This window comes from Poeciliopsis prolifica, unplaced genomic scaffold, assembly GCF_027474105.1.
Source record: "Poeciliopsis prolifica strain line A6 unplaced genomic scaffold, Auburn_PproV2 SCAFFOLD026, whole genome shotgun sequence".
In the NCBI taxonomy this organism is placed as follows: domain Eukaryota; kingdom Metazoa; phylum Chordata; class Actinopteri; order Cyprinodontiformes; family Poeciliidae; genus Poeciliopsis; species Poeciliopsis prolifica.
The window spans coordinates 4,763,357-4,791,332 of NW_026562401.1; the positions used below are offsets into that span (position 1 = coordinate 4,763,357).

The 27,976-nt window shown below is 38.8% G+C and overlaps 2 protein-coding genes across 3 annotated transcripts; one reads left to right on the forward strand and one right to left on the reverse strand.

The window, feature by feature from the left end:
• Positions 1-162: 162 nt before the first annotated feature.
• rbfox1l (RNA binding fox-1 homolog 1, like) lies at positions 163-14,758 on the forward strand. Its single transcript, XM_055047507.1, has 12 exons — positions 163-526; positions 5,269-5,499; positions 9,722-9,901; positions 10,298-10,351; positions 10,430-10,522; positions 10,601-10,670; positions 11,886-11,945; positions 12,037-12,172; positions 12,508-12,547; positions 12,628-12,695; positions 13,763-13,844; positions 13,926-14,758. The coding sequence occupies exons 1-12, from the start codon at positions 440-442 to the stop codon at positions 13,968-13,970; spliced, it is 1,146 nt and encodes a 381-aa protein (XP_054903482.1). The 5' UTR covers positions 163-439; the 3' UTR covers positions 13,971-14,758.
• A 1,464-nt stretch (positions 14,759-16,222) lies between these two features.
• Positions 16,223-26,578, reverse strand: leng8 (leukocyte receptor cluster (LRC) member 8). 2 transcript variants are annotated; one of them, XM_055047478.1, is made up of 16 exons: positions 26,481-26,578; positions 26,208-26,362; positions 24,488-24,611; positions 24,091-24,228; positions 23,364-23,441; positions 22,720-23,137; positions 22,437-22,608; positions 22,199-22,369; positions 21,764-22,012; positions 21,521-21,679; positions 21,013-21,307; positions 20,544-20,645; positions 20,391-20,459; positions 20,167-20,296; positions 19,878-20,085; positions 16,223-19,707 (listed from the first exon to the last, which is right to left on the reverse strand). In XM_055047478.1, exons 2-16 carry the CDS (start codon positions 26,246-26,248, stop codon positions 19,545-19,547), a joined length of 2,517 nt encoding a protein of 838 aa, XP_054903453.1. In that variant the 5' UTR covers positions 26,249-26,362; positions 26,481-26,578; the 3' UTR covers positions 16,223-19,544. The 2 variants fall into 2 exon arrangements, with proteins under 2 accessions (XP_054903453.1, XP_054903452.1); XM_055047477.1 differs by having other exon boundaries at positions 26,208-26,545.
• Positions 26,579-27,976: the final 1,398 nt, after the last annotated feature.

The following is a 27,976-nucleotide window of genomic DNA, read 5'->3' on the forward strand; positions in this document are numbered from 1 at the left end:
ATTGTGCATATTTATGCAAATAATGTCTCATCTTTCATTAAATGGTGTATAGTTGTGAAGAAGGTAGGGTGATAAACTCAACCAGAAGGACATTGCTATTTTTATAACTCTGAAAGGGGACCCCAGCATGTGTTTCTGTCTGTCATCCAGCATGGTCAACTGATGAACACACAGAAGCTCACTTGTTTTCTCTTTCAACGCTCCATACTCTCTCTTTTCCTGACGAAGGAAGTTTCTTTGTATTTTTTTTTAATTAACTGTCAGGTGAAGTACAGTCATAACCCAGTAGGATCTTATGCTACTTCTGTTTGGGATTTTTCCTCTTCTTTTTTAAATTTTTTTTTGTACTTCAGATTGGTTGCCTGTTCTTCAGTGTGCATACAAACCTTTTCCTTTTCCCTTGCTTTCCTTTCTCCTTTTCCCCTCCACCTCCCGGGCTATGCTCTCCTCACCCACTGTGATCCTCCAGCCTTACGGACTTCCCGTCTATCCACAGACAACCACATGCTACCCCAGCATAGTTCAGGTAACGCTTGATTTATTCTGCAATTTCACAGCGTCATCCAGACGTTTGTTGATCTTTGACCTAATGACTCAAGCTGACCTTTGATAAAGAGAAGAGAAATAAGCAAAGCAATGAATGATGTTACAGTAAGAATACTCTGAATGAGCTGCATGAAGTAGTAATGTTGATCTATGCATGCCTGGTCATTTGATTCAAATACAAGTCAAGAAAAACAAAATATATAGTTCTTAAAATGCAAAGTATTTAATTGAAATACAATCAGTTTTTTTCAGTGGAAATTTAAACCTGGTTTAATTTTATTTTTCATTTTTAAAACAATAAAAATAAAACCACCAAGAAGAGAAATGAAAGCCCATTTTTTTCGGACACCTAATGCTATCATACACTCTGACTATAGGAGGCGCTGTTTCTACCGTAAAACCTGTCATTTTTTTCAATGCAAACACAAACAAATATCTGAGCAGGAGCCTTTGTAACAAATGCAAACATGCATAACCTTTTGATGAATCTAGATGAGGACAAGTAAAGTGAAAACATTTGTCTTATGAGAGTCTAAAGCAGAATCACACTCCCACCGTGAGTGAGATGACGTCACGGGATTAAGTATTTGCTCGCTCATGTTGACGTATGACAATTTTCGGAGTGTAAGCAATTTGACTAAACATTAAAAAATAAATAAATAAATAAATAAATATTTGTCGCTTTGCTAATAATTTTGTTATGTAATTTAAAACTTGAACAGACAGACTAATCCAAGTTCACACAAACTGGATTTCTTTCTTTTGACCATTACAAAATTGCTCTTTTATCATTTCAGAAAACTATTTTAGATTCAAAGCAGTTTTTAGATGTTTGGGGAAAAAAGACAAACAAATAAAAGACTCTAAGTTCAAAGTTTTTGCTGTATTCAATCAGAGAAAGATTAGAAATAAATCCAGAGAATAAAGGAATAGCATTCTGCAGTATCTTTTTCTTAATGTCCATATCTAAGGTGACATTATAGGTTATCTTTAGTCTTCTGGGCTGAGTGATACCAGCAGCAAGTGTCCCTAGCATACCAGTAAAGCCACAATGCTTCTGGTATCTCTCTACCTTGTCACTGAGCTTCACACCAGCAGTATTTTTAGTTCTCTTCTCCAGAGCCGACAATCAGAAGAAGAGGTTCTGTTTCCTGTGTTGTGTCATTTGCAGCCAGCAGCACTGAAGACATGTGTTTGGTTTCACAGCAAGGATAAAATTTACATTTAAAGCGGGGGTAAATTTTATAAAATGATCATAATTTTAAATATTTGTAAAAACTGTCACTATATCCTTACAGTATAATACTAGACAAACAATATATGAAAAAAGTTAAATGCACTCAATTCTTTTGCACACAAACTTAATTGACAGCACTATGACCCTCGTCTTGGCTCTGATTGGTTGTTTACGACTGGAAGCAGTGGATGTTCAAACAGTGATAGTTTGAATGTTTTTTAAAGTTACCTACTGCAGCTTTGATTGATAATTTGATAAACATAGATGGGAGATGGCAGCAAAATACCTCAAAAGTAAGATGTTCATGTAGAAGCCTGATGGATGAGATGCTTGTTCTTAAAGCATCTTGGAGCAATTTCACCTGTAAAGGATTATTTTAAAGTACAGTTTAATGGCACCAGTTTGGGCTGAACATCCACTGAGTCTCAAGTTGCAGCAGCTGTGGTTTAAAGTCCACCAAGGGACCACTGACACATGCCTCTCTTTGTCTTCTCCCTTCTCTCCATTTCCTTTGCTTCACTCTTTCATAGCCACAGTTATAGTTTTTTAATCTAAAAATCAGAAAGCACAACACAGATGGAGCAATAAGTATCCATTTTCCCAAAGCAAGCTGTGTATCGCTGCAAGACTTGTTCTTCAGGGCCTCTGTACTGCCAACATCTGCAGTCTGAGTGGCCTTGTTGTGTAAATCCTGTGGCAGCTGCCACTGTGAGCACTTGGCTCCGAGCTGTCGGCCTCCGATTGCCCACTGACAGATGAAGAAGGAGAGGAGAGAAAGAGCGAACAAATGGGGACTTTTTCAAAAAAGGTCTGTGTGTTTACATTTGTTGACTGAGACCGAGTCAGGCTGCGAGTTAGAAGGAGGAGGAGGAGTGCCTGGCTGACAGTGATATCTAACAGACTCTTTCATCTTGCTTAATCTCTCTGTTTTGTATCTGCAAAGAAGACATGAAACACGAGATAGAGACAGTGTCTGAAGATAAACAGCTGAAATACTTGTAAAAGTGCATGGTGCAGGAAAAATCTGCATTTAGATGGATTAAGGAATCAATTCAGCTCAATGGTAATAGCTATAATTTGAAATTCTGTCATAAAACTGCTGACTAAAAAGAGTCAGCAACAATAAATATAAACATATTCACTGATCATATGCAGTGAAGAAAGTATTTGTGCCATCTGGTTTTGCTTTTTACTCATGGACATCTTTCAGATAGTTAAACTTATGTCAATATAAGACAATTATAGGCTAAGTAATAAGTAAGTATTGTGCAAAAACTAAGTAAAGTAAAGTAAGGTGTATGCATCATGATCTTAAAGCATCTTAGCTACATCACTAGGTGTAAACAACAATCTGCTGCTTCACTTCCCACATCTTAAAATGCTTTATTTTCCACATAACAAGAGTAAAAAGGTTATTTTTGTCAATCTACAAATACTTTATGATACCTTAAATTTATCTTGGAGGTCAATACTTGTGAAAAACAAGGAGATTTGCATCCTCTGACAAAGCTCCCTATTTATCCAAGTTTCTAAATCAAAATTCAACAAAAACTCTCTCTGAAGGGGAATTTCTGACGGGAATAGTTTGAATCTGAGCTCAATAACCAATATGGCCGCCATTCATATAAAATACACTGAAAGTTACAGGTATAAACTATTACTACAAACTGTTTACCAAAGCTTATGATAGTTTGCATCTAATCTGAGTTACACAGAGAGAGTTTCGATGTTTATGATGCAGAGAAATGCTTTGCTTTCAGAACAATTGCCAAATCCCAATGAAATTCTGACCTGACCTTTAACCTGACATCAATCCCAGATATATTTCAAATGAAATTAAGCAGTAGCAACACAAAGCCATGGCATTTCTCAACATTTTATGCAGCAATTTGTTCACTAAACGTTGAGAAGATACAAAAGATAAACCATGTGCAGTTTTTTTTCTTTTCAGCAACATTTTATTTTCTACCTTCAGCTGCCATGTTGAATTCTGATGACATCGCTGATGAAATGATTTAGTTTTTCCAAATCAGAGTTTAGATAGAAGAGGCTTAGGGCTGGTTTAAAATAGTTCAGAAATTGATCCCTCGTCTTGTGAAGAACATCATCACCACAGCCAGCATTTCAACACAGATTTACTGGAAACTGGTAGATCTATTTGTGAACTAAACAAGTGCAAACACAAAGAATAGATTAAACGCTCAGTGTCATATCAGAAATACATAAACACAACAAAAAATATACATATTTTTTTACACTTTAAGAAAGTAAAATAGCTCATTCTTTTTAAATCTTACACACTTTAATTTTAAACTATTTAAAAAATTTTAATAGACACGTGTAGAAACCATCAAATCAAACTTAGTACTATTTTTATTCTCAATGAGGTAATAAAAACATACACTTATGAATCCCCCGGATATTTCAATGATGAACATTTAGCACAGCGTGCTGCAGCTTCAGGGGTGATTTCGGGTTGGAGGTGACTGACAGATGCAGGCGACTGCATCTGTCAGTGAGGAGCTGATTGGATGTGATTGGTTGATGAGAGGTAGTCATGCTACGGTGGGCGGGTGATCTGCCGGCATTAAAACATGCAGCAGTTGTGGCAAAATGCATCAGAGAGAGAACCATCAAAGCGGGGTAAGACAATTTAGCTTGATTTCATTCTAAGTTCGAGACTGAAAGGTTCATGACACTTTCATTGTCTCTGATTAGACTTGAATGTTTGTGTCATACACTTAAAAAAAAAAGAGCTTCAAATCAACTGGTTTTAGATATTTTATCTGGAGGTGTAAAAAAAAAGACATGCCAGTGAAAAATAGGTTTTTTAATTTTTTTTAACTAAAATTGTGCATTTATCATGTGCATTTCTTGTTGTTTGTTACTGTTTTTAGTATATTTTACAAATAGAACTTTAATGACATTTTTATGCTAAAACTAAAACATAAAAATGTGAATTGTCATTTTGTATTTTAAATGTCTTTTTAAAATACAAAACGCATTTTAAAAAGACTGAAATGGGATAAAAACTAAACAAAAACAGGAAAATAAATGAAAACTGAAAGACAAAATGAACTGAAGGTTTACTCATCTAAATGGTCAAAATGTAGAATATTTGTCTTTCTCAAATTTACACTGCTTTTATGATGAATGTTTCTTTCAAACAAGTCTCAAAAACAATAAACAAACAAATCATTGCAGACTAGTTCTTTATTTCTGTTATAAAAAGAAGTTTGTACTTTGTTCTTTCTTTTTGTTGTTAAAGTTTCCTTTAAAGATTTTCTGCACTGTTTCCACACCTCACTTATTTTATTGCCATATGAAGAGAACTGAATCTCTATTTTAACATCGTTGCACGTTTGTCTGTCATTTAAACATATTTTCTCTGCTATGTTAACAATTTGTTGCAGAAGAAGAGTATCATGTTGTTTATTTGCTAACATATTTGAGTTTTTAGTGACCAAAGACTCTTCTCTCTCCAGGGGGGGCCCGCCCCAGAGGCCGGAGCCGGCAGCGCAGACCCCGCCCTCCCACAGGTTTACGCTCCGCCACCTTCGTACCCTCCGCCTACTCAAGGCCCACCAACATCTGCCAGCAGGCTGCCCACTCTTGATTTCAGCTCACACAGCTCTGACTACCCTGAACACCCCCAGCTCAGGGTCTATCAGGGTCCCCAGCTCGAAGGGGCCGACACCCTGACCCCCAGCAACACGGTAAGAGAGGTTTGTGATTAAAAAGTGGAATCAAGTCCCAATAAAATCTGATCTTCAGTAATTCATTATCCAATGTAGGTCACAGCAGAGCTCTGAGATAAAGTTTCTCTCTATATTTAGAGGCCCGCCTCCTCTGTTATGTCCTTGTACGGAGCCCTTGGGGGACAGCTGACTGCGTGTTTGTTGTTGGAAATAAATATCTGCGTTTCCTCTGCGTCTTTTTTAGCTGCTAGTAAAACTGGTCACATTTCAAGATGGGAGCATTTTCTGTTTTGTTTACTTTTTTATTTAAGTTTTGGAGTGCAATCTGCAGGGCCGGATTTAGAAGGATGTGGGCCTCTGGGCTGCACCGGTTTTGGTGCCCTCTCCACTAAAGAAAAATTATTTTACCATTGCAAATTTCAGTACATCAATAGGTAGAATTAATGTACATTAATGTACATTAATTCCAGTACATTAATAGGTAGAATTAATGTACATTAATGTACATTAATTCCAGTACATTAATAGGTAGAATTAATGTACATTAATGTACATTAATTCCGGTACATTAATAGGTAGAATTAATGTACATTAATGTACATTAATTCCGGTACATTAATAGGTAGGCTGAAATGCCTGCGTCATTTCAGCAGGCATGAAATGACGCATGGTGGGTTTAACAACATGGAGGTTCATGTTGTTCCCAAAAATCTTGACTATAACCGCACAATAATTTTAGAATGTGTGAATGTTGTTCATATTCATAAAAATCCCAAAATAGTACAAGTCACCTGATTTGTGTCTGAGGTTTACATGAAGTGAAATGTCTGCAAAAACACACATTCATAAAAAATAAATAAATACATCTATAAGCCCTTTCTAAAGTCAGTCCCAGCCCATCTGATGCAGTACTTTCAAAGGACAAAGACAAAGTCTAGCATCTGGAAAGAACTTTGTTTATAAATCACTACTTTTTAATGGGCTGCAGTAAAATATATGGATTTTCAGATTTTCAAATCCTTTAAAAAGTAAAGACTTTCCTGACTGACGACGTGATCTAATGATACTTATTATAAATGAAAATGATGAAACACGTTGAAATGGCAGTGTTGCTGTTTTCCCTCATTGCAGTTCAGTCATGAAGACATGAGCTGTTTAGTTTGATTTGTGTGGCACTTCGGCTGTATGTCCTGCTGCTTGCGCTGCAGATGTCTCTTCGTCCTCTCATAAATGGTGTTTTTTGTGGCCCCCGTCTATATATTTTATCGCTATAGAGCCCCTGACACTCTTGGGTCCGTGCTGAATTTCGGGGGAAAGTTGAGACATCGCCTCGGAGGGAGGGGGTCAAAGTGGGGAAGGCTGACCAGATGAGAACCCCCTCTCCCTCTCCCCGCTCTGAAATATCGCTCAGGTCCAGAACACAAATCTGCATCGTGACGTGACACCACCACCCGGCTCCCCCCGGCTCCCTCCGCCCCGGCCTGTGTGTGGGTGTGTGTTTGAGGGTGGATCTGCTGCAGTTAGTCACAGAAAGCCAGTACTGTGAGCCTGTGTTATGCCTCCCTGGGTGAATGTATCCCTGAACCTTTTCCCCGCCACCATCTTATTAATGATGCCCCTTGACGTTTTACTTTTAACACTTGGCAGAAAAGCAGCACCATGACCTGAAACTGACCCCTCGGTTCTGATCCCCCTTTGCCTTCTTCTCATCATCCTCCTCATTTAAGCTTCCTGCGCACCATCTTTGCCTTGTTCCCTCTGGTTTAATTCTGTCTTTCACTGCTGCACTGAGGCCTCTTCTCCTTACCTGCCTCTTGGTACTAGAATGCTAATTCTCAAATCCTTAAAGTGCAATTCCTTCTTGTATTTTCATGCTTTCTTTTCCTCTTTCTTATTATGCTCTCTGCCACTCCTATTGCGGCTATGATAAAACTTTTGTATTTTTTAGATTTTTCTCGGGCTTTTACTTTAAATAGTTTTAACACTTTTCTTGCAACGATTGATGATCCTGCACCCAGTGCACATGAGCGCACACTCCAGCATTGTGGTGCATTGTGAGACCATGAATGTTTTGGTTTTGGCACATTACTCTCTGAATTGTTCTGCATGAGGCGGTTTATACACACAGGCCACACGGCTCAGGTAGGACGTGCAACTTGTGCAACAGAGGTGAGAACATTTTTGTGTTGCATCACTTGAAAATCAAATAATTCAGATTTTTGATTACCTTTCAAGAACTGATCACTTTTCCTGCTAATCAAAAATAAGTACTGCCTTATTAAAGTGTTCACAAACTTTTCCACTTTGTCACATTTTGCTGCATAATTGTGAAGTGAAATGAAAAGAAAAAGATACATGGTTTTGAAGTATTTTACAAATAAGACCTGAAAAGTGTGGCAGGCATTTGTATTCAGCCATTTTCTCTAAAATTCCTAAATAAGATTCAGTGCAATAAATTGTCTTCAGTAGTGACCTAAGTAGTGTACACCACATGTGTCAAACTCAAGGCCCGGGGACTCAATCTGGTCCACCGTATTTTTTTATGTGGCCCTTCAGACCTCAAATTACATCACAAATCCTCAAGATTCACACAAAATCAACAGATCCCCACATTGGGTTTAACTGATTGCTGTCTCAGCCTAATGTGGTGTAAAGTTATGGACCGTGATTTATATAACCCGTAATAAAAAGGTTATATTTAGTTATGTTCGTGCTAATATCATAATAATTTCTTACAAATATTTCTAAATTAACACCATAAAATCTGTGTTTTTGATTACCAAGAGTATCAAAAACAATCATAAAATTCTATTTATTGACAACAGTCTAATTGGTTTTATAATATGTTATGTCAGAACCGTCCCTTTAAGAACATTCAGATTTTTGATACGGCCCAAAATGAAACTGAGTTTGACACCCCTGGTTATGATGTCTGACTGCCTAATTTAATCTGAGCCAGTAGGAGAACAAACCTAAAGCTACAAGTGAATGATCAAACAACATTCATGTGTTAAAATGGCCTACTCAAAGTCCACAACTAAATCCCACTGAACGAGTGTGGCAATACTTTAAAATGAACATTCACAGATACTTCCTGTAACCTGACTGAGCTTGAGATGTTTCATCAAAAAATATGGACAACATTTGTATTCTCTAGATTGGCAAAACTGGTAAAAGCAGAACACAAAAACGATTGTTATGTAAATTATTGACTCAGGAGAGCTGAATACAAATTCCTGCCATAATTTTTTTTCAAATTGAAATAAAAGTAACAAAGACGTGTATGGCTTCACAATTATTTAGTATTTATGTTGGTCGATTGTATAAAATCCTAGTAAAATAGAATAGTGTTTCCATTTCTGACATGACAAAACACTTTGGCAAGGCACTATAATTCAGAAAACTACTGAATAGTAAAAATACACAATTAGACAAAACAAATACAACTGCAGCTGACTTCTTCTTCTTTTTCTAACTGCATGAACATTGCTTAAAACTTAACCACAGGAACATCCACCCGTTTTTAAAATATAGGCCTTAACTTTCTGTTTGCACGTTTACATCATGGCTCGCCAAGCCAAATAAAGATGTGTTTTATATTTTAAGAACGGCAGTAACAAAAATGGTTTTAGTCGTAGTGACTTTTGGATCAGCCTTCTGTCCACCATGTCCCCGCTAATCAGATCAGATTCGACTTTAAATAATACAATTTTTTATGTTTGCACAGATTTAAATGGTGATATTTGAGTCATGTTGCACATCTGTGTACTTACTTATGTTGTACAACTGCATACAGTCTGAAGTGAAGGTTAGCTTCACCGCTATAATCTGTGTTTTTAGATTATTAGTCGTCCTCCTGCAGGCATGTATTTCCAGACACTTTACTAGTAAATTCACACACCTGCCTTACCTTTGCCTGAGAGGCATCACTGGTTGCTGAATGCTCGCTAAACACGGTTTGGACCACTTGAGCTCATGAACATGATCTTTGCTGAATGTTATGTGATGCTGACATGATGTAATCTTTACACAGATTTTCTCTGAAAGCTCTCGCTGAACTTGCTGAACTGATCGTCAGAAAATCTTGATCTGCTTTTCGCAGTAACGCTGCTCTCTTTGTTTCCTTCCGTCTCATCTCATTCATGGCCTCTCCCTCTTTTGTTTTGTATCTTCCTGTTTCCGTCTGTACCATCACGTCCCCTTTCGTCTCGTCCTTTCTGCTTTGCTTCTTCTCTGTCAGGAGGACGCTTTGGCCAGCGTGACCTCTGACCCCCAGGCTCTCGGTGTGTCTGTGTCGTCGGGGGCAGGAGCGGGAACCGGAACAGAGGAGGAAAGCTCAGGGAAGGCCCAACCAAAGCGCCTGCATGTCTCCAACATCCCTTTCCGCTTCAGAGACCCTGACCTCCGCCAGATGTTTGGGGTATGACATTCACTCCTCCTTATCAATAGGTTGTCTCTAAAGTTGACCTATTATGCTTCCTTGAACAAGTTAAGATCTCATTTAAGAAAGTCATCCTTAAATGAGATTGTTTTTGCTCAATTTGAGCTCTGGTCAGAATGAGTTGTTTTAGGTCTTGGGTAACGCTGCAATGTGACACCACAAGTAGCTGGTTTTTGAAACAAAACTTTAAATTATTGCCAAAAAGCATGTTTAAGCTCTTTGGTCATTTTTAGGAGCAGTTGAGATCCAAATAGAAATATAAAAATAAGCAAAATATGAATGATGCATAATAGGTCGCCTATTTTTTTTTTTTTAAGTCTTTCTCTGGGTTTTGGATCACTATTTACTTTATTCACTTTATTCTGAATTTTGCAGCAATTTGGTAAAATCCTCGATGTAGAAATCATCTTCAATGAAAGAGGGTCAAAGGTGAGCAACAACACAAACCACCTCGTCACAGTTAAAACTGTCGTCAAAATAAATGAAAATAAAATGGATGTCGTTCAGGGTTTTGGATTTGTGACTTTTGAGAGTGCCACGGAGGCGGACCGAGCGAGAGAAAAGCTAAATGGGACGATCGTAGAAGGGAGGAAGATTGAGGTGAAGAGTTCTTACTACTTGTATTTTTCCCATGAAATGTATTTGCGTTGAGCTTACTGTTTTCATCTGCTTTCTCAGGTCAATAATGCCACTGCAAGAGTCGTCACCAAGAAGCCTCAGACACCGCTTATGAATGGAGAAATATCAAGTAAGACACCTGAATGTAGCCTTGTTTCATTGCTATTTTGGCTGTATTATAACTTTATTTATTATTAGTGCTCAAATTATCCATCAAAATCAATCCAATAATTATATCCTGCCTTTTCATGGATTTAAATTTATTTAGAATAAAGTTAACATTCCCATTAAATACCTCAGGAAGAATCAACAAGAGCTATTTGTTAAAACCATCAGGAATTAACTTTACTATTAACCTAATATCTGATCATCAGTGAATATTTTCACAAAAATAAACAAATATAAAGGTTAACAAACAAGGACAATGCTAATTGTACACTATTGTGACTAAAGCGAAATTTCATGAGCAGGTGACAGACTTTCAAAATACTAACAAAACTGATTAAAATCTAATATTTACCAGGATCTTATGATGCTGTTTCAAATAATGGGTTTCACATCTTAGCTCTAAATTCTTATTTCTAACCCAAGGCAGCAAGAAAAAGAATTGTAATACTAGAACTGCCATGATGTGCCTTACTTTGGTTCTGATATCAAAGGAAACACAGATAACAACAATTAATGTGATGCTGTAAAAATGTCCAAGGTGGAGAGAAAAAAATGATCTTCCATAAAAAGACACACAAAACATGACTTTGATGCAACAAAAAAAAAAAAAGTATCTCATTCTCAACCAAATCTCTGCATGTTTCTGGGCTGGTAGAGAAAGATGAGGCCCATCAAGGTTTGTTTTACAACTTGACTCAGTTGATGGAAATATAGCAGCGGATCAGCCAATCAGACGTGGACTTGAGGTAAAATAAAAGCTACATTTACCAAAACAAATGAATAGCACTACTTTTTTCTATCACCAAATTCAGTCTGGAGAGAAACCTCTCTAGGCTGCAAAATGTCAACTAGTCTAGTCATAGAAAATCATGATTGTAACTATTTACATATTCACCTTTTTAAACATTACATTCAATAAAATGAAGCTTCAGGTTTGACACCAGTCATAATCAATGGTGAACAAAGTATTTCAATGTTTCTTCTCAATTAGCGAAACAGAATGACTTCAGAAGGTACGAACAGACAATCAGATTTTGAAAACGTTCATCTGACCAGGAGATCAATAGCCGCTGATCTCCTGGTCATCACCTGGACTAAGATCTGCTTTGACTAGACCTATGCCGTGATTAATGGTTCCATTTAAATGGTGGTAATTTATTATTTGATTTCTTCTCAGCATCTGGTTGGAAGATCAACCCAGTAATGGGAGCAATGTACGCACCTGAGCTTTATACAGGTGGGCTGATTTATATCTATAGTAGTGAGATGACTTATTGCACATTGCACTGTGAAAGAAGTTTATTTTCTCTCGATTTCTATCTTTGTAGTTGCCAGTTTTCCATACCCTGTAGCGACTCCTACCTTGGCCTACCGGGGATCTGCACTGCGAGGTCGGGGTCGTGCCGTCTATAACACGATTCGTTCTGCGGCCGGCACTCCTGCCGCTGTCCCCGCCTACCCGGGGTAAGACCCTGTGTTCAACGATCACTGGCGGCCCAGGACCTATTTTTAAAATAAACCCAAGAGTTTGTCACTTTGCTCTTTCTGTGTGCTCAACATTCATTTAAGATTAAGTGTTAAATCCCATGAATTCCACCATCCTTTTAAAAAGTAATATTACAATGTAAGTTTACAGCCTTGATAAAAATGGATAGAAACCATATGGAAAAACATTTGAGTCAACTTGTAAACATTATGTTGAATCAGATGAAGTTCATAGTTTAACCAATACACATTTAATAGAAAGCCAAGTTTTACTTACCTTTTTGTTTGATGTTTTTGTGTTTTTTCCCCCCCAGTGTTGTATATCAGGATGGACTCTATGGAGCAGAAGTTTATGTAAGGAGCTGTTTTAAAATGAACGTTTTTCAAATTAGTTAATCTTGGTGTGACACTGTGTCAATGCTGTTTTATTTCAGGGAGGTTATCCTACAGCGTACAGAGTGGCTCAGGCTGCATCTGCTGCTACCGCAGCCTACAGCGACGGGTACGCCGACCTGCAATAAATGTGCATTTAATGACTCCACAGATATGTGAAAATATGTAAAACTCCTCTTCGTTTTCTTTAAAATCTTTTCATTGTTTTGTTTTCTGTTGGGGAGGGGAAGGTCCAAAAGAAGCCCCCAGCACCAGAACACTCCAACTCCAAATTAAAAATCTTTTATTATTGCTGTCAGATGTTTTAAACATTCAAATATTTCATCTGGAAACAAATAAATGTTCTTGAGAAAATCACAGTGGGCCTGTAAAGCATATGGTTCACATTTTCCTGTTGCCTTTGGGGTTTTCTCAGACATGCAGCGTTCTAAAAACAGAAACACAAAATTGCTTCAAGATTTTTCACTCAGAAAAGATTGCAAAAGTTTCTCACCTTCTCAAGTGAATAAATCATTTTATTGTCCAGTAGAAAGCGGGGAAGACATTCACAATGCAGCAGTTTTATAAGTGCAAACATCTGTTAAATTTCTCCCATCCGTAAATTACTTTAACTAGAATAACTAGGTTTTACTTTCATTAGATAGTTTGAATTTAATTGACTATTTCATGATCGTACATCTCCGAGTCTAATTCACATATTGTCCTAATGAGATGTAACTGATGCTGGAAATTAAATTACAGAAAATTACTGAGAAAAAACGTAAGATGTTTATCATTTTGAATAAAGACTTCCTAAATGTATCTGCTGCTTCTTTTTTTGCTTGTAAATTGCAGAACTATATGATCTGCATTCATCTGACTACAAAAGTATGGTGGAAAATATAAATATTTAATGTTCAAGTTACAAAACGGACGACCTAATGTTGCCCTCTGAGATACGCCAACATTAACATCCGCCATTGCAGGAAAGTTGCTGTGATAAACCTGCCATATAGAAATATAAAAACATTGATATTACTGGTATCAAAGGTTTGGTCAAAAGTTTTCATTCATACATTGCAGTTAGCCAGTATTTGTCACTTTTAAAAATCAGAAACAGAGATGTTTGAGAACCTCTTCTGTAGGATTTTACTCACAGGTCTGACACTGAGACCTGCTTCATGTCTTCCTCACCAGATACGGACGGGTTTATGCCGCAGCAGCCGACCCTTATCACCACTCAGTTGGACCAACAACCACATATGGAGTCGGGACGATGGTGAGCTCAGTCCAGAGGTGCAGAGCAGCTGGTATTTACTGTCCCTCTGCTCACACCTTCCAACTCTGCTTCTGTCAACAGGCCAGCCTGTACCGAGGAGGATACAACCGCTTCACCCCCTACTGAGCCGCCCAGATGTTTCCATCTGTCCTGAACTCTGGGACTGGGATAGGTCATGATATCTTAAAGGATGGGAATGTCCGTTATCTTCCCCAGAGACGAACCAGAGTGTTACTGTGGATCCCTTAGGACCCGTTTATCTGCTGAAGAGGAGGATCTTATGTAATTTATTAGGCCTTTACCTGAGTTTGTTTGAGTGAACTGATTCTCCAGAGACATTGGCTGGTGTTAAATGCTGTGAGACGAGTTGTTGTGTTTCAAAATCAAAACATTTCAGGGGTCAAAGTGTACAAAGCAGCATTTTGTACAATGTTAAATGACTTATTTTTGATGGTGCCCTGTTTTTGAGTGCGTGACTGTGTGAGTGTGGGAGCGCACTTTGTTCAGCGACAGCGTGGACGCAGACGCAGCTCCGACGTTACCATCTCTATCGGGGCTGTTTGTCTGGATGCAGCTGGAATCAAGTCTCTTCTCACCCTAACCATCTACCTCTCAATCATTTTTAGTTTCATGTAGCTGTTGGGTTGAAGTATTTGGAAGATTTCTTTTGTTTTGTTTATTGTACACCTTTTCCGTCCATGTAGCCAAACGAATTCATTTTGTTTTCCATTAACCTTTCTGGCTTTTAGTAGGGGAACTAATATTCTGGGGATTTTCTCATCCTTTCCTGCAGCTCTTACTATTACTTCCTGTATTATTCTTTTTCTGCCTGTCTTTTATTTTTGTTGCACTCCCTTTTTTTTCTGCTATGTTTGATGTTTACCTCTGAATAAACCTGATTTTCTTCTCTTTTCCTCCTACTCATTTTTTTGGGGGGGTTGTCATTTTTCTACTTTGTTCCTGGGTTGTTTTTGTTTCATTATTATAACTTTTATGCGTCCTGACCAGCAGTCACGACCAACAGATTTACTTTGACCAGTGGAGCGTCACAGCTTTCAGACACAGAGAAGGGAAAGAAAGGAGAAGGGGGGAGAAGGGAAGAGAGGTGGATGAAAGGTTAAAAAGGAAAGAGGAGGATAAAACTAGAGAGGAGGAAAGAGGAGAAAGAGATGACATGAAAGTCTGCTTCTACACCTGCAGAAAAAGAGAAAACAAATGAGAACTGAGAAACTGAGAAACATAAGCATACATAATAACAAAAACACAGAACTAGTTGGTAGAATATATATTTAGACGCAATTTCAGTCGAAGATTGTTGGTTGTAAAAACACTGATTTCAGACTGAAATGTTTTTCATCAAATAACTTTTAACAAATATAACACACAACCTGAACAAATATAAAATGAGTTTTAAAACTATGAGTTAATTTGTCATTAAAGGGGGAGGAAGCAACATGATTCTGTAAGAAAAAGTAAATGGACCTAATTGTTGCATGAACACAACTGTTTCCAAATTTAAAAAATGTCACCTCACCATCTACCTCTCAATCATTTTCAGTTTCATTTAGCTGTTTGGTTGTAGTATTTGGAGCAGTAGCATTTACTCAGGCCATCATCATTGAAGTGAGGGGGGAAAAAAAGAAATTAAATCTGTAAAGAAATGTTTTCACACTACGGTGTGAAATGATTTCAGTTTTTTCAATCATTTCAACTGTTCTAACAGTAAATAAAGCAAATTGAATGTAATTCCAGCGTTTACCTGAACTGTGAAGATCTCCACACATCTTAATGCAGCATGATGGGTTTACAGGAGTTATTGCAGGTGCAAAGATTTCGTATGAAACAAATATTTAGCCTTTTACCCACTGAGAAAATGAAGATTGACATTTTTGTTGTTTCAGTCAGTGGAGAAACTTTCACCAGAACAGGTATTCAGTGAAAACGCTAAGATTTTGTGAAATTTGCCACAAAAAGATCTTTTTTTGTATGACTAAAATTGTCATTTGCACAAAGCTTTAGAAACTGAAACAACCTCTTCTTGACGTACTGATTTTTGCTCTTCCTTAATTTTACTATTCTGAACTCTCCTTAACCCCTTATGATTCATTTTCTGGGGTCCATCTTCCCTTATGCATTTCTTTCCTTCTTCTAAGCATAAGACATTTTTTTTCTGATTTGCATTAATTTATTGCACATTCATTTCTTCTTTCCTAACAGCAGAACATTACTAGACGACCTTTGATGCTGACCTTTCCTTTCCTCTATTTGCTAAATTAAATTTCTCTTTTCAATAATTCATTAGGATTTTTTTTGTTCTTGTAGATTTTTCTAAGACATTTCTTGTTCAGCAATTCTTCAATAAAAAAAATGGACCAAGATACCTTTTATTCTTTACTTTTATTATTTCAAAAAATGTTTACACAATATATACAAAATGGCAACGTTCTCAGATCTGTATAGGAGTGGGGAAATGGGGAGAGGGGCTTTGCAGATAAACCTCCAGCTTGTTAGTGCGCTGCAACATAAACTATCAAAGCACTGCAGATGTCAATACAATACTTACTAGTCAGGGTGACAAGTTGCACACAGCAAATGCTCACAAACAAATTCGACATAAAAAAGGGAGAAGAATGACGAGAGGAAGTACTGGTTAGATGTTCAGTGAGGAGAGAGCTTCATGCAGGGGTGAGAAAAAGAGTGAAAGGCGAGAGGAACGAAATCAATCTAAACGGACCAGCTGGGAAGAAATGGAAGAATATGAGAAACTAAGCAAGAGGGAGAAGAGAACTGTGTGTCAAGGATCAAGAAAGGAGTTCATGAAGGGATACGGTACCAAAAGAGCAAAAAAATAAATAAAAAAATGAAAACATGAACATGACTAAAAATAAAATAAATGAAAATGTGTTCAGTTAGTTATCAAGGGATGGATTCTCTTTAGACTGAGCCTTAGATCTGCACAAGTGAAACCTGTGTAGAAACTTTACATCAAACGTTACAGATGAAAGCCGTTTCTTATCCTGAGCACATTTCAGAAACCTAAACTTAGAAATCAACATTCTGCATGTCCAGACACATTTTAGATAAGGGATCTTCAAACTTAACTCTATCAATCTTACAAAACAAACAAAAACAAAACAAAGTCAATTAAACCGATAATTGTTCACAGATTAAGCAAACAGAAAATGCACCTGGACAAACAGAAACCATCAGAACAGCGTTATTCACAGGTCATCCATCTTTAAAACTACAACCCAACATCTTAAATATTTTGATGAGCAGCAAAGAACCACATCAGCAGCAGGGCATGTTTATACATTTTGATAAGAGAGGCTCCCTTGTTTTCAACCAGCTGCATGGCTGCAGTGTGGGCAGGTCAAATCAGGACTTGCTCACAGCTTCACTCTCTCCGGCAGCCTTCTGGAGGAGGTGCGCCCACTTCCTCACTCCGTGTGCTCCTGCAATGCAGCAGCGCTACGAGCTGAAGAACGAGAGGTGTGGCGGTGCGTGGGAACAGGGAGGGGGAGGGAGGAGGATGGAGGGCAGAGGAGAGGGTGGATGAAGGGGGAAAGAAAAGACAAGTTGAAATCATTGTCAAAAATATCTGTAGTAACAACGATCAAATTACTGCGGCCCATTCACTTGTTACCGATTTGTCACATTTCCCACACATCATGGAGTCTTGGCTTGATACCTCGGAAAGTAGCATTTTGATTTCTTATTCACCGCAGTAAAAAAATCGCCACAATGCGCAGCACAACCACTACCACCACCCCGCAAACATCTGAAAGTAAGTCGCATAAATAATTTATGAAAATAAAGAAGCTTTCAAACTTACCCAGGAGAAAAACAAAAAAGTATTCACTGTTTAAATAAAAACAAAAATCCAAATATGACAATATTTACAATATTTCTTATTGAGCTTGTACAACAAGCCTGCATCTACCCTTGCTGTAATACAAGTCTAATACACAGAGGTTGACATCTGCTCTGATCATTCCATAATACTGAGCTGAAGTTTTCCCTTTTTAGGAGAGCAGGAGAGAGGAGCTTCAGAATAACGCGACATGCAGCAAAAGACATCTGTTGTTTGCTTCTGGGGTTCATTTACCACAATAATGAGACAAAGCTTTACCCAATCAGAACTTCAAAGTTCTCCATCACCAGAACTAACTACTGGCATTCTGGATAGTAACAAAAAAAAAAAAAAAAAAAAAAAAAAAAAAAAAGATATATATGTATATAAAGCTTCCTAAATATTGCTGAACATTTCATGACAAAGTGAAAAAGATCCAATTAGACATATTTTTCATTTACAGTTCAAGTTTTTAAACTTTTTAATTAGTTGAAACTTTTATTTGACAAATTTCATAGAAACAATGAGTTTGGCAAAAGTACTGATCTGCACTTGGTTCACTGAACTCTTAAATTACCGTCTACATCTGTTTAAAACTCATTTCACAAACTACATTATGCACTTCTCAGACAGCAGAGTGCATGTGTGCTGTAAAACCTTTTTTTTGACATTGCTATATTATTAGAACTTTTACTGTGCAAAAAAATAAAAATAAAAAATCTACCTGTGAATTTTCCCTGAACCCTGACACATTTCATAATTCTTCTGCCATTCTATGAAAGAAAAGCCAATACTGCTGTCCAAAGAAGAAAACAAAACCAAAGAGTGAAGATGCCTCAGTTGTGCCACCATCCTGCTCCTTCCAGAAGTTCTTCTTTCTTACCAGCGTTGCAGACAGAGCAGCATACAAACCAGTCGGTTCTCCTTGGCGGCGCTGTCGGGATGCAGATTCTCCGTTGCGGCGATTCTGTAGAACAACGGCTGCTAAAAGGTCCCGATGGATGCAGAAAGGCCTCGTCGTTGCGGTCCGGCAGAACAGAGACGTGCTGGATTCCAGACGCCGGTGGGACCTTTTACCTGACGCCAAGGGAAGCAGAACCTCATCCAGTGGTCGAGCGGATCCGCTTCTTAATCTTGATGAACGCTCATCAGAAAGAAAGTCAGTGCTCCTCAAACTGGGACTTCTTTGCATCGCTGCCATGTCAGAACCCATCAGAGGAGAAGCTCGGGAGCAGCGATTCACACCTCAGTCCTTTTCTTTCAGGTTGACGCCACAGGCAGACAGGACGCCGGACAGGAGATACAAACCACCAGCTCTTCTTCCTGAGAAAGAACCGCCATCTTCTCACAGTCTTTGAAGCAACCAGCCGCACCGGGGCGGTTCTGCAGGCTCCAGAGTGCAGAGAACGACTTGACGGGGAGCCGCTTTGAGACTTGGATCTTCGGGTCTTTAAGCTGTTGACTTGAGGAAGGAAAAACATAACAGAACACTGTTAGCACTAAAAACTGGGAGGGGAGAGGGAAAGGATCCATGAGGTCCCTGATCTAGATGTGAATGCTTAGTGCTTAGATGATCGAACCCCATGTACAAAACTGTTCCCTCTGTTGTCCACACAGTTTAGTGTGTTTGGACACTCTTCAGTTATTATTAATCTTCTGTTTTCTAAGACAAGGTAATCTCTTGATTGGATGTGTAAAGACTGAGTGTACTAGTAAGTATCTATGTGGATACTACTGCCTGCTTCTACACTCTGAAGGGCTTTGCAAAGAAAGTAAGGATCTATATGCTGATCCCTCTGTCTCCCTCAACAAGGTCACCCTACCACCACCCTCCCTCCCTCCCTCCCTCAAGAAGCAGCCAAGCAGGCTGTACTGGTTTTGCAGTCTATCTTTCTGGGGTCGGAAGGGGCAAAGGAAACACCTAGCCCAGTTAAAAAGGCCATACAGGAATCTAAACACGGAAAGCCCAGAGTTTTCTGCACATATTCAACAGGAAGGTCGGGTCTGAATCTGTGAACAGAGAAGGAGAGAGAGGAAGACATGTCAGCTATACATGAAGCACTTTATATAAAAAACAGTCAAACTCGCCGAGTGGCGTATTTCAAGTGTTCATTTTTTTGTAACTTTCTTCATTATGGCTTACAGTGAATGAAAGCTCTGATCTCTGGAGCACAACTCACGTTTTGACTATGGCCCGAAGAGCGAGCTTTCTCTCTCTTTCTACAAACTTGTCAATGAGATATGAAGCCATGCGTGGCGCTTCCTGGTAGAGCTTAAAGAAACGATGGTAGTTCCCCAGCGCCCAGGCGGCACGGAGTGCAAGAGAATGAGCCACACACTCATCCGCCCGCAGAGCCGGGGTCAAGTACACCAGCTCGGTGATCTGGTCTGGAGGGAAAGTGGCCAACATGAAAACGCTGAAAAATGTTGCCTTTTTAGACGAATTATGACACAAAGATGTAAGCTTACCTCCAGAGTTTTTAGTAAACATGTAATACAGCAGTCTGTAGGCTGTAAACTCGCCAATATTCTCTGACGGATTATCCTTGTACAAGGCCTTCAGTTGAGTCTGGCACTGGTTGAACTCCTCATGATCTCCCTAAGAGTCCAAACAGCAACAAGATAAGCTTAGAAAACACACCTTCGCAAAAAAAAATAAATAAATAAGCGCATACACAAAAAAAAAATCTCACTTTTTCAAGGGCGATGCGTGCATGACACTCATATACTTCCACTGTGAAGTCAGTTCGAATGCCTTGGACCTGGCAGGGACACAGTAACTAAAGTTATTTTTAGTTGATTTTTTTTTTCTGTTTTAAATTAGACAGCAGGCTAATTCAACGCACCGTGAGGTCTTGTCGTATGGACTTCATCTGTTCGCATGCATAAGCGTAGTCATGGTTAGTTTTCCAGTGGGCCTTTACAGCTAGCAGGGACTTCCTCAGCACCTGGCAGAAGACAAGAATAGAATCAATTCAAAGGTGAGATCTTTAGTCTCTGAAGGATGCAAACCTGGTCGAAGTTTAACTCCATCATTTCAAAAGAACAGGTCAAAGTTGCACAAGAAGTACAACCGGAGCTTTTTATAAAGAAAAAAGCTCCTCAGTACTTCTTTTCTTTCAGGTCAGACATTGAGGGGAAAAAAAGAACTCTAATTGGAATATAATGTGAAGTTATGTAGAAATGTGTTAATCTCAGAGGAATCAATTTTCATTAAATGCAACTTAAACTACTGTAGATCCAAATGACAAACTGTCCAACATATAGATAAAAACTGAGAGGGGAATTTGTGTTTGCATCTTCTGAATCGGATACCTGTACAGGGCGGACAGTGGAAGGGTCGGGGGCGCAGGTGAGCCTCAGGTAGGGCTTGGTAATGTCCTGACATGAGCCCACGATGGGACAGTCCTCCCAGCTGAGGCTCTCCTGGGTTCCATCAGGCAGATCCAGGGAGTTGATGGAGAGAACCAGCGGCTCAGAGCGAAGCTGCTTTTGAAAACGAGCTGCTCTGCTCTGCTTCTTAGCTTCCCTGTTTGGGTCATGGAAATCCATACCAGCGCTTCCCCCTTTCCTCTTTTTTCCAACAGTTGCATTTGAATCATCCATGTTCCTAAAAGACACATTTTTAAAATATAAAGCTTTTGTAAAACAAAAAGGCACATTAGAGATGCACTGAGAGACCAGCCAGTGTTTTTCAGTTTGACTGGCCTGGTTTAAAAGATGGGAAAGCTTTACAAAACAGAGTCCCAAATATCACATTTATTAACCACTTAACAACAGGAATGATAAATAAATCAATGACTAATAAAAATGTTCATCTTACCGTCTTCCTCTGTTGGCCTTTCCTCCTCTTCCTCTACCTCTCTCTCCACGTCCCCTGTCCCTGTCATTACCGCGACCGCGTCCGCCTTTCTGTCCTCGTCTTGACAGTTGAGGCTGCAGGTCGCTGGACATGCTGCTGTCTGACTGGGACCCAGAATCACTGGAAAGGTGGGAAGACATCAGACATCTTAGCAAGGACATTTCCAAGTATTCAAAGCAAAGGAGGGCAAGACTTGACTCTTACCTGCGCCTGTGCCTTTGGTTGCTTCGATCTCTGTGTCGGCCGTGTGAAGGCGAAGGAGAGCGGGAGGAGGATCGCGATGAACTAGACGATGGACTCCTTTGAGAAAAAATGTTCCTGTAGTTACCTAACCTGTGGCTAATTCCTCTGCCCCTGGAAGCAGCCCCCATTGTACTTCCTCCCCGCATCATGGAGTTATCTGATGTTCTTTGGGGTGGAACAGCTTCCCAACGAGACTGCTTCACCTTTAATCTGTGGAAAACAAACGCCCAGCTTCAGGCAAAACTTTACTCATGCTTTGCTATGACAACACCTCCTTAAGAGAGCAACTAACTCACAAGACTGGTCAGAACCAAAAACAAAATAAAACTAATATCTTTCTGGCAGTAATTAGCTTCTACTAGAATTCTCAGTATTCAAAGCCAGACCTAAACTCACTCTGGTAACGGCTCACGGGTCCAGTCAATTGTGTAAGCGGAACCATCCTTCAGCCGCTCCTGGAGGACTTCTTTTAACACCTTCTCAGTACGATCCTTGTCTTCCTCCGTTTCGCAGGCAGTGAAACAACGTTGCACATACTCTTTCATCGCTTGGGGCCAGTCCTGGGGCCTGGAGAGGAATTTAAGGTCACTACCAGTTCATCTGGTCGTTAAAGAATGAGTGACGCGAGTCTGACCTAGTCTGGGCCACTCCGGGAGCAGTGCTGGCAGTAGCTGGTGAGGAAGGAGCCTGATTTAACCCGGTGGGCTGCTCACCTGGTTGGAAAGCCTGACTGGAAACTGGGGAACACTGAACCTGATAAGGCCTCTTGGAAATATTAAATTTAACCGGTGCCGTTCCTGGTGCCTCTGTGAGAGCAAAAACATTCAAAGCAAACAATTATCTCCGTCTTCCTTTCAAGAAAGCAACATAAAAACTAATGATGGGGAAGCTGTGATGTGAGAAAAGGAAAAGCTCACGTTTCATGCGGTTCCAGATCTGCTGTCCTTGTTTTTGGTTTTTATTGGCCTCTCCGCGGCCCAGCCCAGGTGAGTACTGACTCTGCATCTGTTGCTGCTGGGAATTATTCTGAGAAGGCTGGTAAGAGTTTGGGGCCTGGAAACTCTGGCTATAGTTTGGTCTGCCCTGAGAGTGATTGTACACTTGCATTTGGTTGGGGTCATTGGGGTATGACATGCTATTGTTGGTGCTGTAAGAATTTTGCGAAGCAGGTGAGACATACTGGGAATTGGGGAGAGGGGGGATAGGTGATGGTGGCGGGGGCGGGGGATTCTCTGAGGTGGTTGGGCTCTGGGGAGGCTGCGGGGTGGCAGGTGGAGGGGGCTGTGGTTGGGAGTAGTTTGGGGTCTGGTCTTCCATTCCAGGCACAGGGGGAGGCTGTGAAAACAAAACAGTAGAATCGGGAAAACTTCCACACAACTGTGCATCAAGCAGCAACAATGATATCCACTGGTTTCTAATTTAATTTGTAAACTTAATCATATCTTGACTGCTTCGTCAGAAGATCCGTATTTGTGTTTGTTGATTCCAAAACAGTCACCACCACAACTCATCATTTGAAAGTAATTTAAAATTTTACTTAAAAGAAAAATGCACTCTATACCTGTCCATTAGAAGTTGGAGTTCCTGGATATGCTCCTTGAGGTACACCATACTGATTTGGTGGATATGCAGCGCCATACTACAAGAGAAAAAAGGACAGGAAATCTGAATTATTTTTTTGTCAGTTATTTTACTGAAGACCAGAGATATTGTTTCAACTAAACAATCAAATTTAATCAAGCTGTGAAACATAATAATTTATTTCAAGGAATGTGTTTGGTGCACTGAGTGACAGGCTACGAGATGCATCTATGCAACCACAATAGTATCACAGTTGCACCTTTATTTTTATTAAGTGTATCCCAACACTGTAGATTTAAAATTGCATTGTAGGATGTACAGCCTTGGGTAAAAACAAATTCAACCTGCTGTGCCATAATTGTGTCCATGCACATATCAGTTCCCCTTTAACTGATCAGCAGCATCAGAGCTAAAGATTAAAAGTAGTGTGCCACAATGTCCCCACAAAACTGGGGAGTATTGGCAGATATTAACAGGCAACTGGACCACTTTGCTTATTTTTTAATGGTAACAGTATCAAAATAGAAAAGGTCTTTTTCAGTATTTTAATGAGCCAAGTGTGTTTTAACAAAAGTACAAGCTATTAGAAAAAATGTTTCCAATTACTCTGATTATAGACACATAAAAAAATAGAATACATCAATTTGTTGGTACAAAATAAGCCTGCTAAACACAATCGATGAGCAATTTATTTCCTCGGTACTCACAGGTCCCATGGGGTAGTAGTAGCTGTAGGGGTATGTGTATCCAGGATAATGCTGCTGAGTTTGCTGGTACCACGGATAGTACTGCTGCTGCTGCTGAAGAGCAGCAGAGTCACTAACTGCTGCCTGAAACTGGCCTGCCTAAAAATACCAACACAACAACAAAATATTTTGAAATAATAATAAACAAGCATTTAATAGGAACTGAACTCAATTTAAAAAAAACTACAAGATGCTTTTGCAAAACCCAAAGGACAAATGCTGAACAATATAATTAACACATATTTGTGGTAATGTCCTTAAGTGAAGTTAAGAGTGCATCTCAAGATTTAGTACACCCACAGGTGCATAGATTCTCTAGTGTGAAACAGGTAAGATGCAACAGAGATGAAGCACAAACCTCAGCCGTGTTTCTGTTATCTTGTGAATTCTTAGAAGTTTTGTTGATTGATGCAAGTGCTTGTCGTGCTTTTTCCCATTCTGGATTTTCATGAACATGGCCATCTGCAGCAGGGCCATAGGACCTGCCATCAACAGATACAAATACTTGAGATGGGTTTGCCAGATATTTTTGCTAGAATTAAAAAAACTGACTGGATCAGGACAACAAAGTCTCAAAATGTCTTCATAACATAATGAATTACCCCACAGATTAGGGTTTACCCAAACACGTCAGGTCAGGAGCTAGTGATAAATCAGCAGGTGAAAAATTCCAGTTCTTGAGGGCCAGGGTTCTGCAACTCTTGAGTGGATCAGGGACATCTGATCCACTCAAGTTCTGCATAGTCCTGTCAATGACTTAATCATGTGATTCAGCTGTGCTGATGTGGAGATTGCAGTAATCTTAAAATGGAAGGAAACCGGCCTTCAGAAACTGGAGCATGTCAACAACAAAATATGGATTTTATTCAGATACATCATTGAACTCTAGCAGCTTTTAAAAGTCACAAATAAAAAAGGCACAAATGTACAACATACATATTTAATAGCAAAGATTTAAAAAATATATTAAAATGAAAGGCAATTCATAAGATGTTCACAATCAAGCTGTGAATTTTACTTATATGTTTTAAGAAATTCTTCAAAAATTTTAGCTTTTAAATTATACAAATGAACTTTCAACAGGTTCCTGTAGGTAAACAACTATTAGTGACTGCAGTTGCTTTTTAAGAACCAAACCAGGCTACTGGATACACAATTCCCTTTAATAGTTTAACCACATCCTAATCCGATTTTGCGTTTTCCCTCAATTCCGGTTAAGAGCATACACTGGTAGGGTTTGATCCACTCTGTTTTACACAAGCACAAGGGAGACTTCTTTGATATCTTTCATCTTGCTCTACAGTAATCAAAATTACATTTTTGCACAAGTCGTTTGACACTTTGGCTTTGGAATCGAACCTCCAGATTCAGGAAACTGTTAAAGGGCAATGTTTTCACTGCCTTGAGAGTGTTTAATCTGCTTTAATATAAAAATTAGAGTAAAACACCTTAAACCTGGACCAGACTATTCTAAACTAAAAGCACAATATTTCAAGCTGAGCTTGTGAATTCATTAAGGAGAGTTCAATGAAGAGCAATTTCAGTATTTGCCTCAGCAACACAATTAGGACTGACCCTGCTCAAAAGCTACGATATTTAATCTCTTCAAACGTGAACTAGATCACCGTACACTTCTGCTCTCTACCTGTTGCCACCTCATGTCTCCAGAAATGCAACACCCTAGAATTTATGCAAACAAAAAAACACGGTTTTTATTTTCGTATTTTTGTTGGGGATGTATCCAGCTTTTCATTTTTAAGAACACTGACACGCATTCGTTTTTAGCCCAGCATAATATGTTTGACGTATTATCACATTGTCAGATACAAAACGTTCAATCATAAATTGCATCTTTTAAGTTACATTTTAGCGAAATAACTGTAGCTAACGCGTTACCCTTCCGTTAGCCGCATCAACGGCCTACACACAAACTCGCAAATTTCCTGTAAGCGGAGAGTAAACCTAATGCCATTACTGGTAATGAAATAAAACAAAACAAACGCAAAACATAATGTACATTCATCAAACGACATTTACTTGAACTAAATTAACATTCTCGTTTTAAGAGTGTGACCTACCAGTTGGTTGCAGCGGTCGCTTGAGCCGTGTTGGCCGCCATTTCACTACAGATTATCTGTTAGCTTCAGAGAGCTAACCAGAAAAACCAGGCTAACGCCGTTAGCCTCGGGTTCTCTAAAATCCCTCAGAAGGTAAACAACTCTAAAAGTCCGACCTGAAATGTAAATTACAGTGGGGACAATCAGTTGAGCGCAAATACAATTACCTAAATAAAGAAAATGAACGTTAATACACCCTAACACAAGAGGTAAATCAAAAGAAAACAAGCAGACATTCGTGCATCTGTTCCTTCTGCGTTGACGAACAGCTCGGTCTGAGCGAACTACAGAGCTACAAAATGGCAGATAAGTTACATTGGCCAAGTCGGCCAGCGGCCTCCTCTTGTTTATTTCTCCCAGCGTAATGTCTTACAGGCAGAACTGCGACACTAACCACGCTTATATAAATTACTGCTTCCAATTCTCCTTAGTCTACCAATTTTAGAGTTTAAGTATACTTTGAAATGGTATTTGTTACTTGTTCTACCCAAAAAAACAAAATAAAGCGACTTGGCTATGCCTTAGCAGACAAGCGTAGGGTACACTTAGCCAAATATGTCCTGTCGCAGTTAGTCACTGACTCACCTGGAAGTTCAGTGTTGGAAAGGAAAACAACGCATCAGATTTACAGTATAATAAAGCGAGACTGTACTTTTATATATCTGTATTTCCCTTTTCTGTTGTCAACAATGTTATTTGTCCATTTTATTTTGAATTATGTAGATAACTTACCTATACGACAAATATTGGGGAATGATTGGGAACTGTTAACTGATTAATTCAATAAACAGTTAAGCCACTGTGTTGGATATTTTAGATTTGCGCCACACTTTCATTTTTTATCAGGTATTTTCATTTGAATTTTGACTGTCAAACAATTAAACAACTGAAAAAACACATTTGAAGTTTTATAACCTCGATCCTCAGCTAAATTAACAAAATTTTTTGACAAAAGTTTTTACCTCTCAAAGTATTGTTTTGCCACTAATTAACCATTGCTGCTAAATTTGCAATGTAAATGAGTGAGCTTCCAGCAGAGTGAGAAAAGTTGGACCAAAAGATCACTTTGTGATCTTTTAGTCCAAACCGCTTAAATCCAACTATTTGTAGGAAAACAAGGAAAAACGTTGGTTTTAAACATTTTCAAATACTCTTAATATGAATGCTGATTATTTCCCTTTTGTTCATTTATTTATTTATTTATTTATTTTACAAATCTCCAGTTGTGCTATGAAGAAATAAATGAATGAAAAGAGTAGGAAATTATGAAAAGCAAGTTGGGTCAGTTCCTCTGTTATCTATGTGTATCCCTCATTGTAGCCTCTGTTGTCTCTTGTAGAGAGTTTTGAAGCAAGAAGCATGCAGGAACTTGATAAAGATCTCACCTTTCTGGTAACAACTCGGGTGTAAACAGAATGAGAAAAGAGAAATCTGGACCAATCTCTGGAAATCTGGAAATCTATGTGAATAAATAAAACAGAAAGATCAGTAAGTCTCCCTTTCAAAATGATTAATAAACAGTTAATAAATCATTAGCTATGAAATCTCTGAAGACTATATGCACCACAGTTACAGCAAATTAAAGTTTTAAACTGCAGCTTTTTTGTTTTGAGAGATATTAACTCTGTATTAGTGTATGAAATGTGCCTTATGGCTTCCATTTAACAGTATTTTTTAGGATTAGTAAAGTGTTTAATTCATATTTTTATGTGGAAATTGTTTATAAGGGT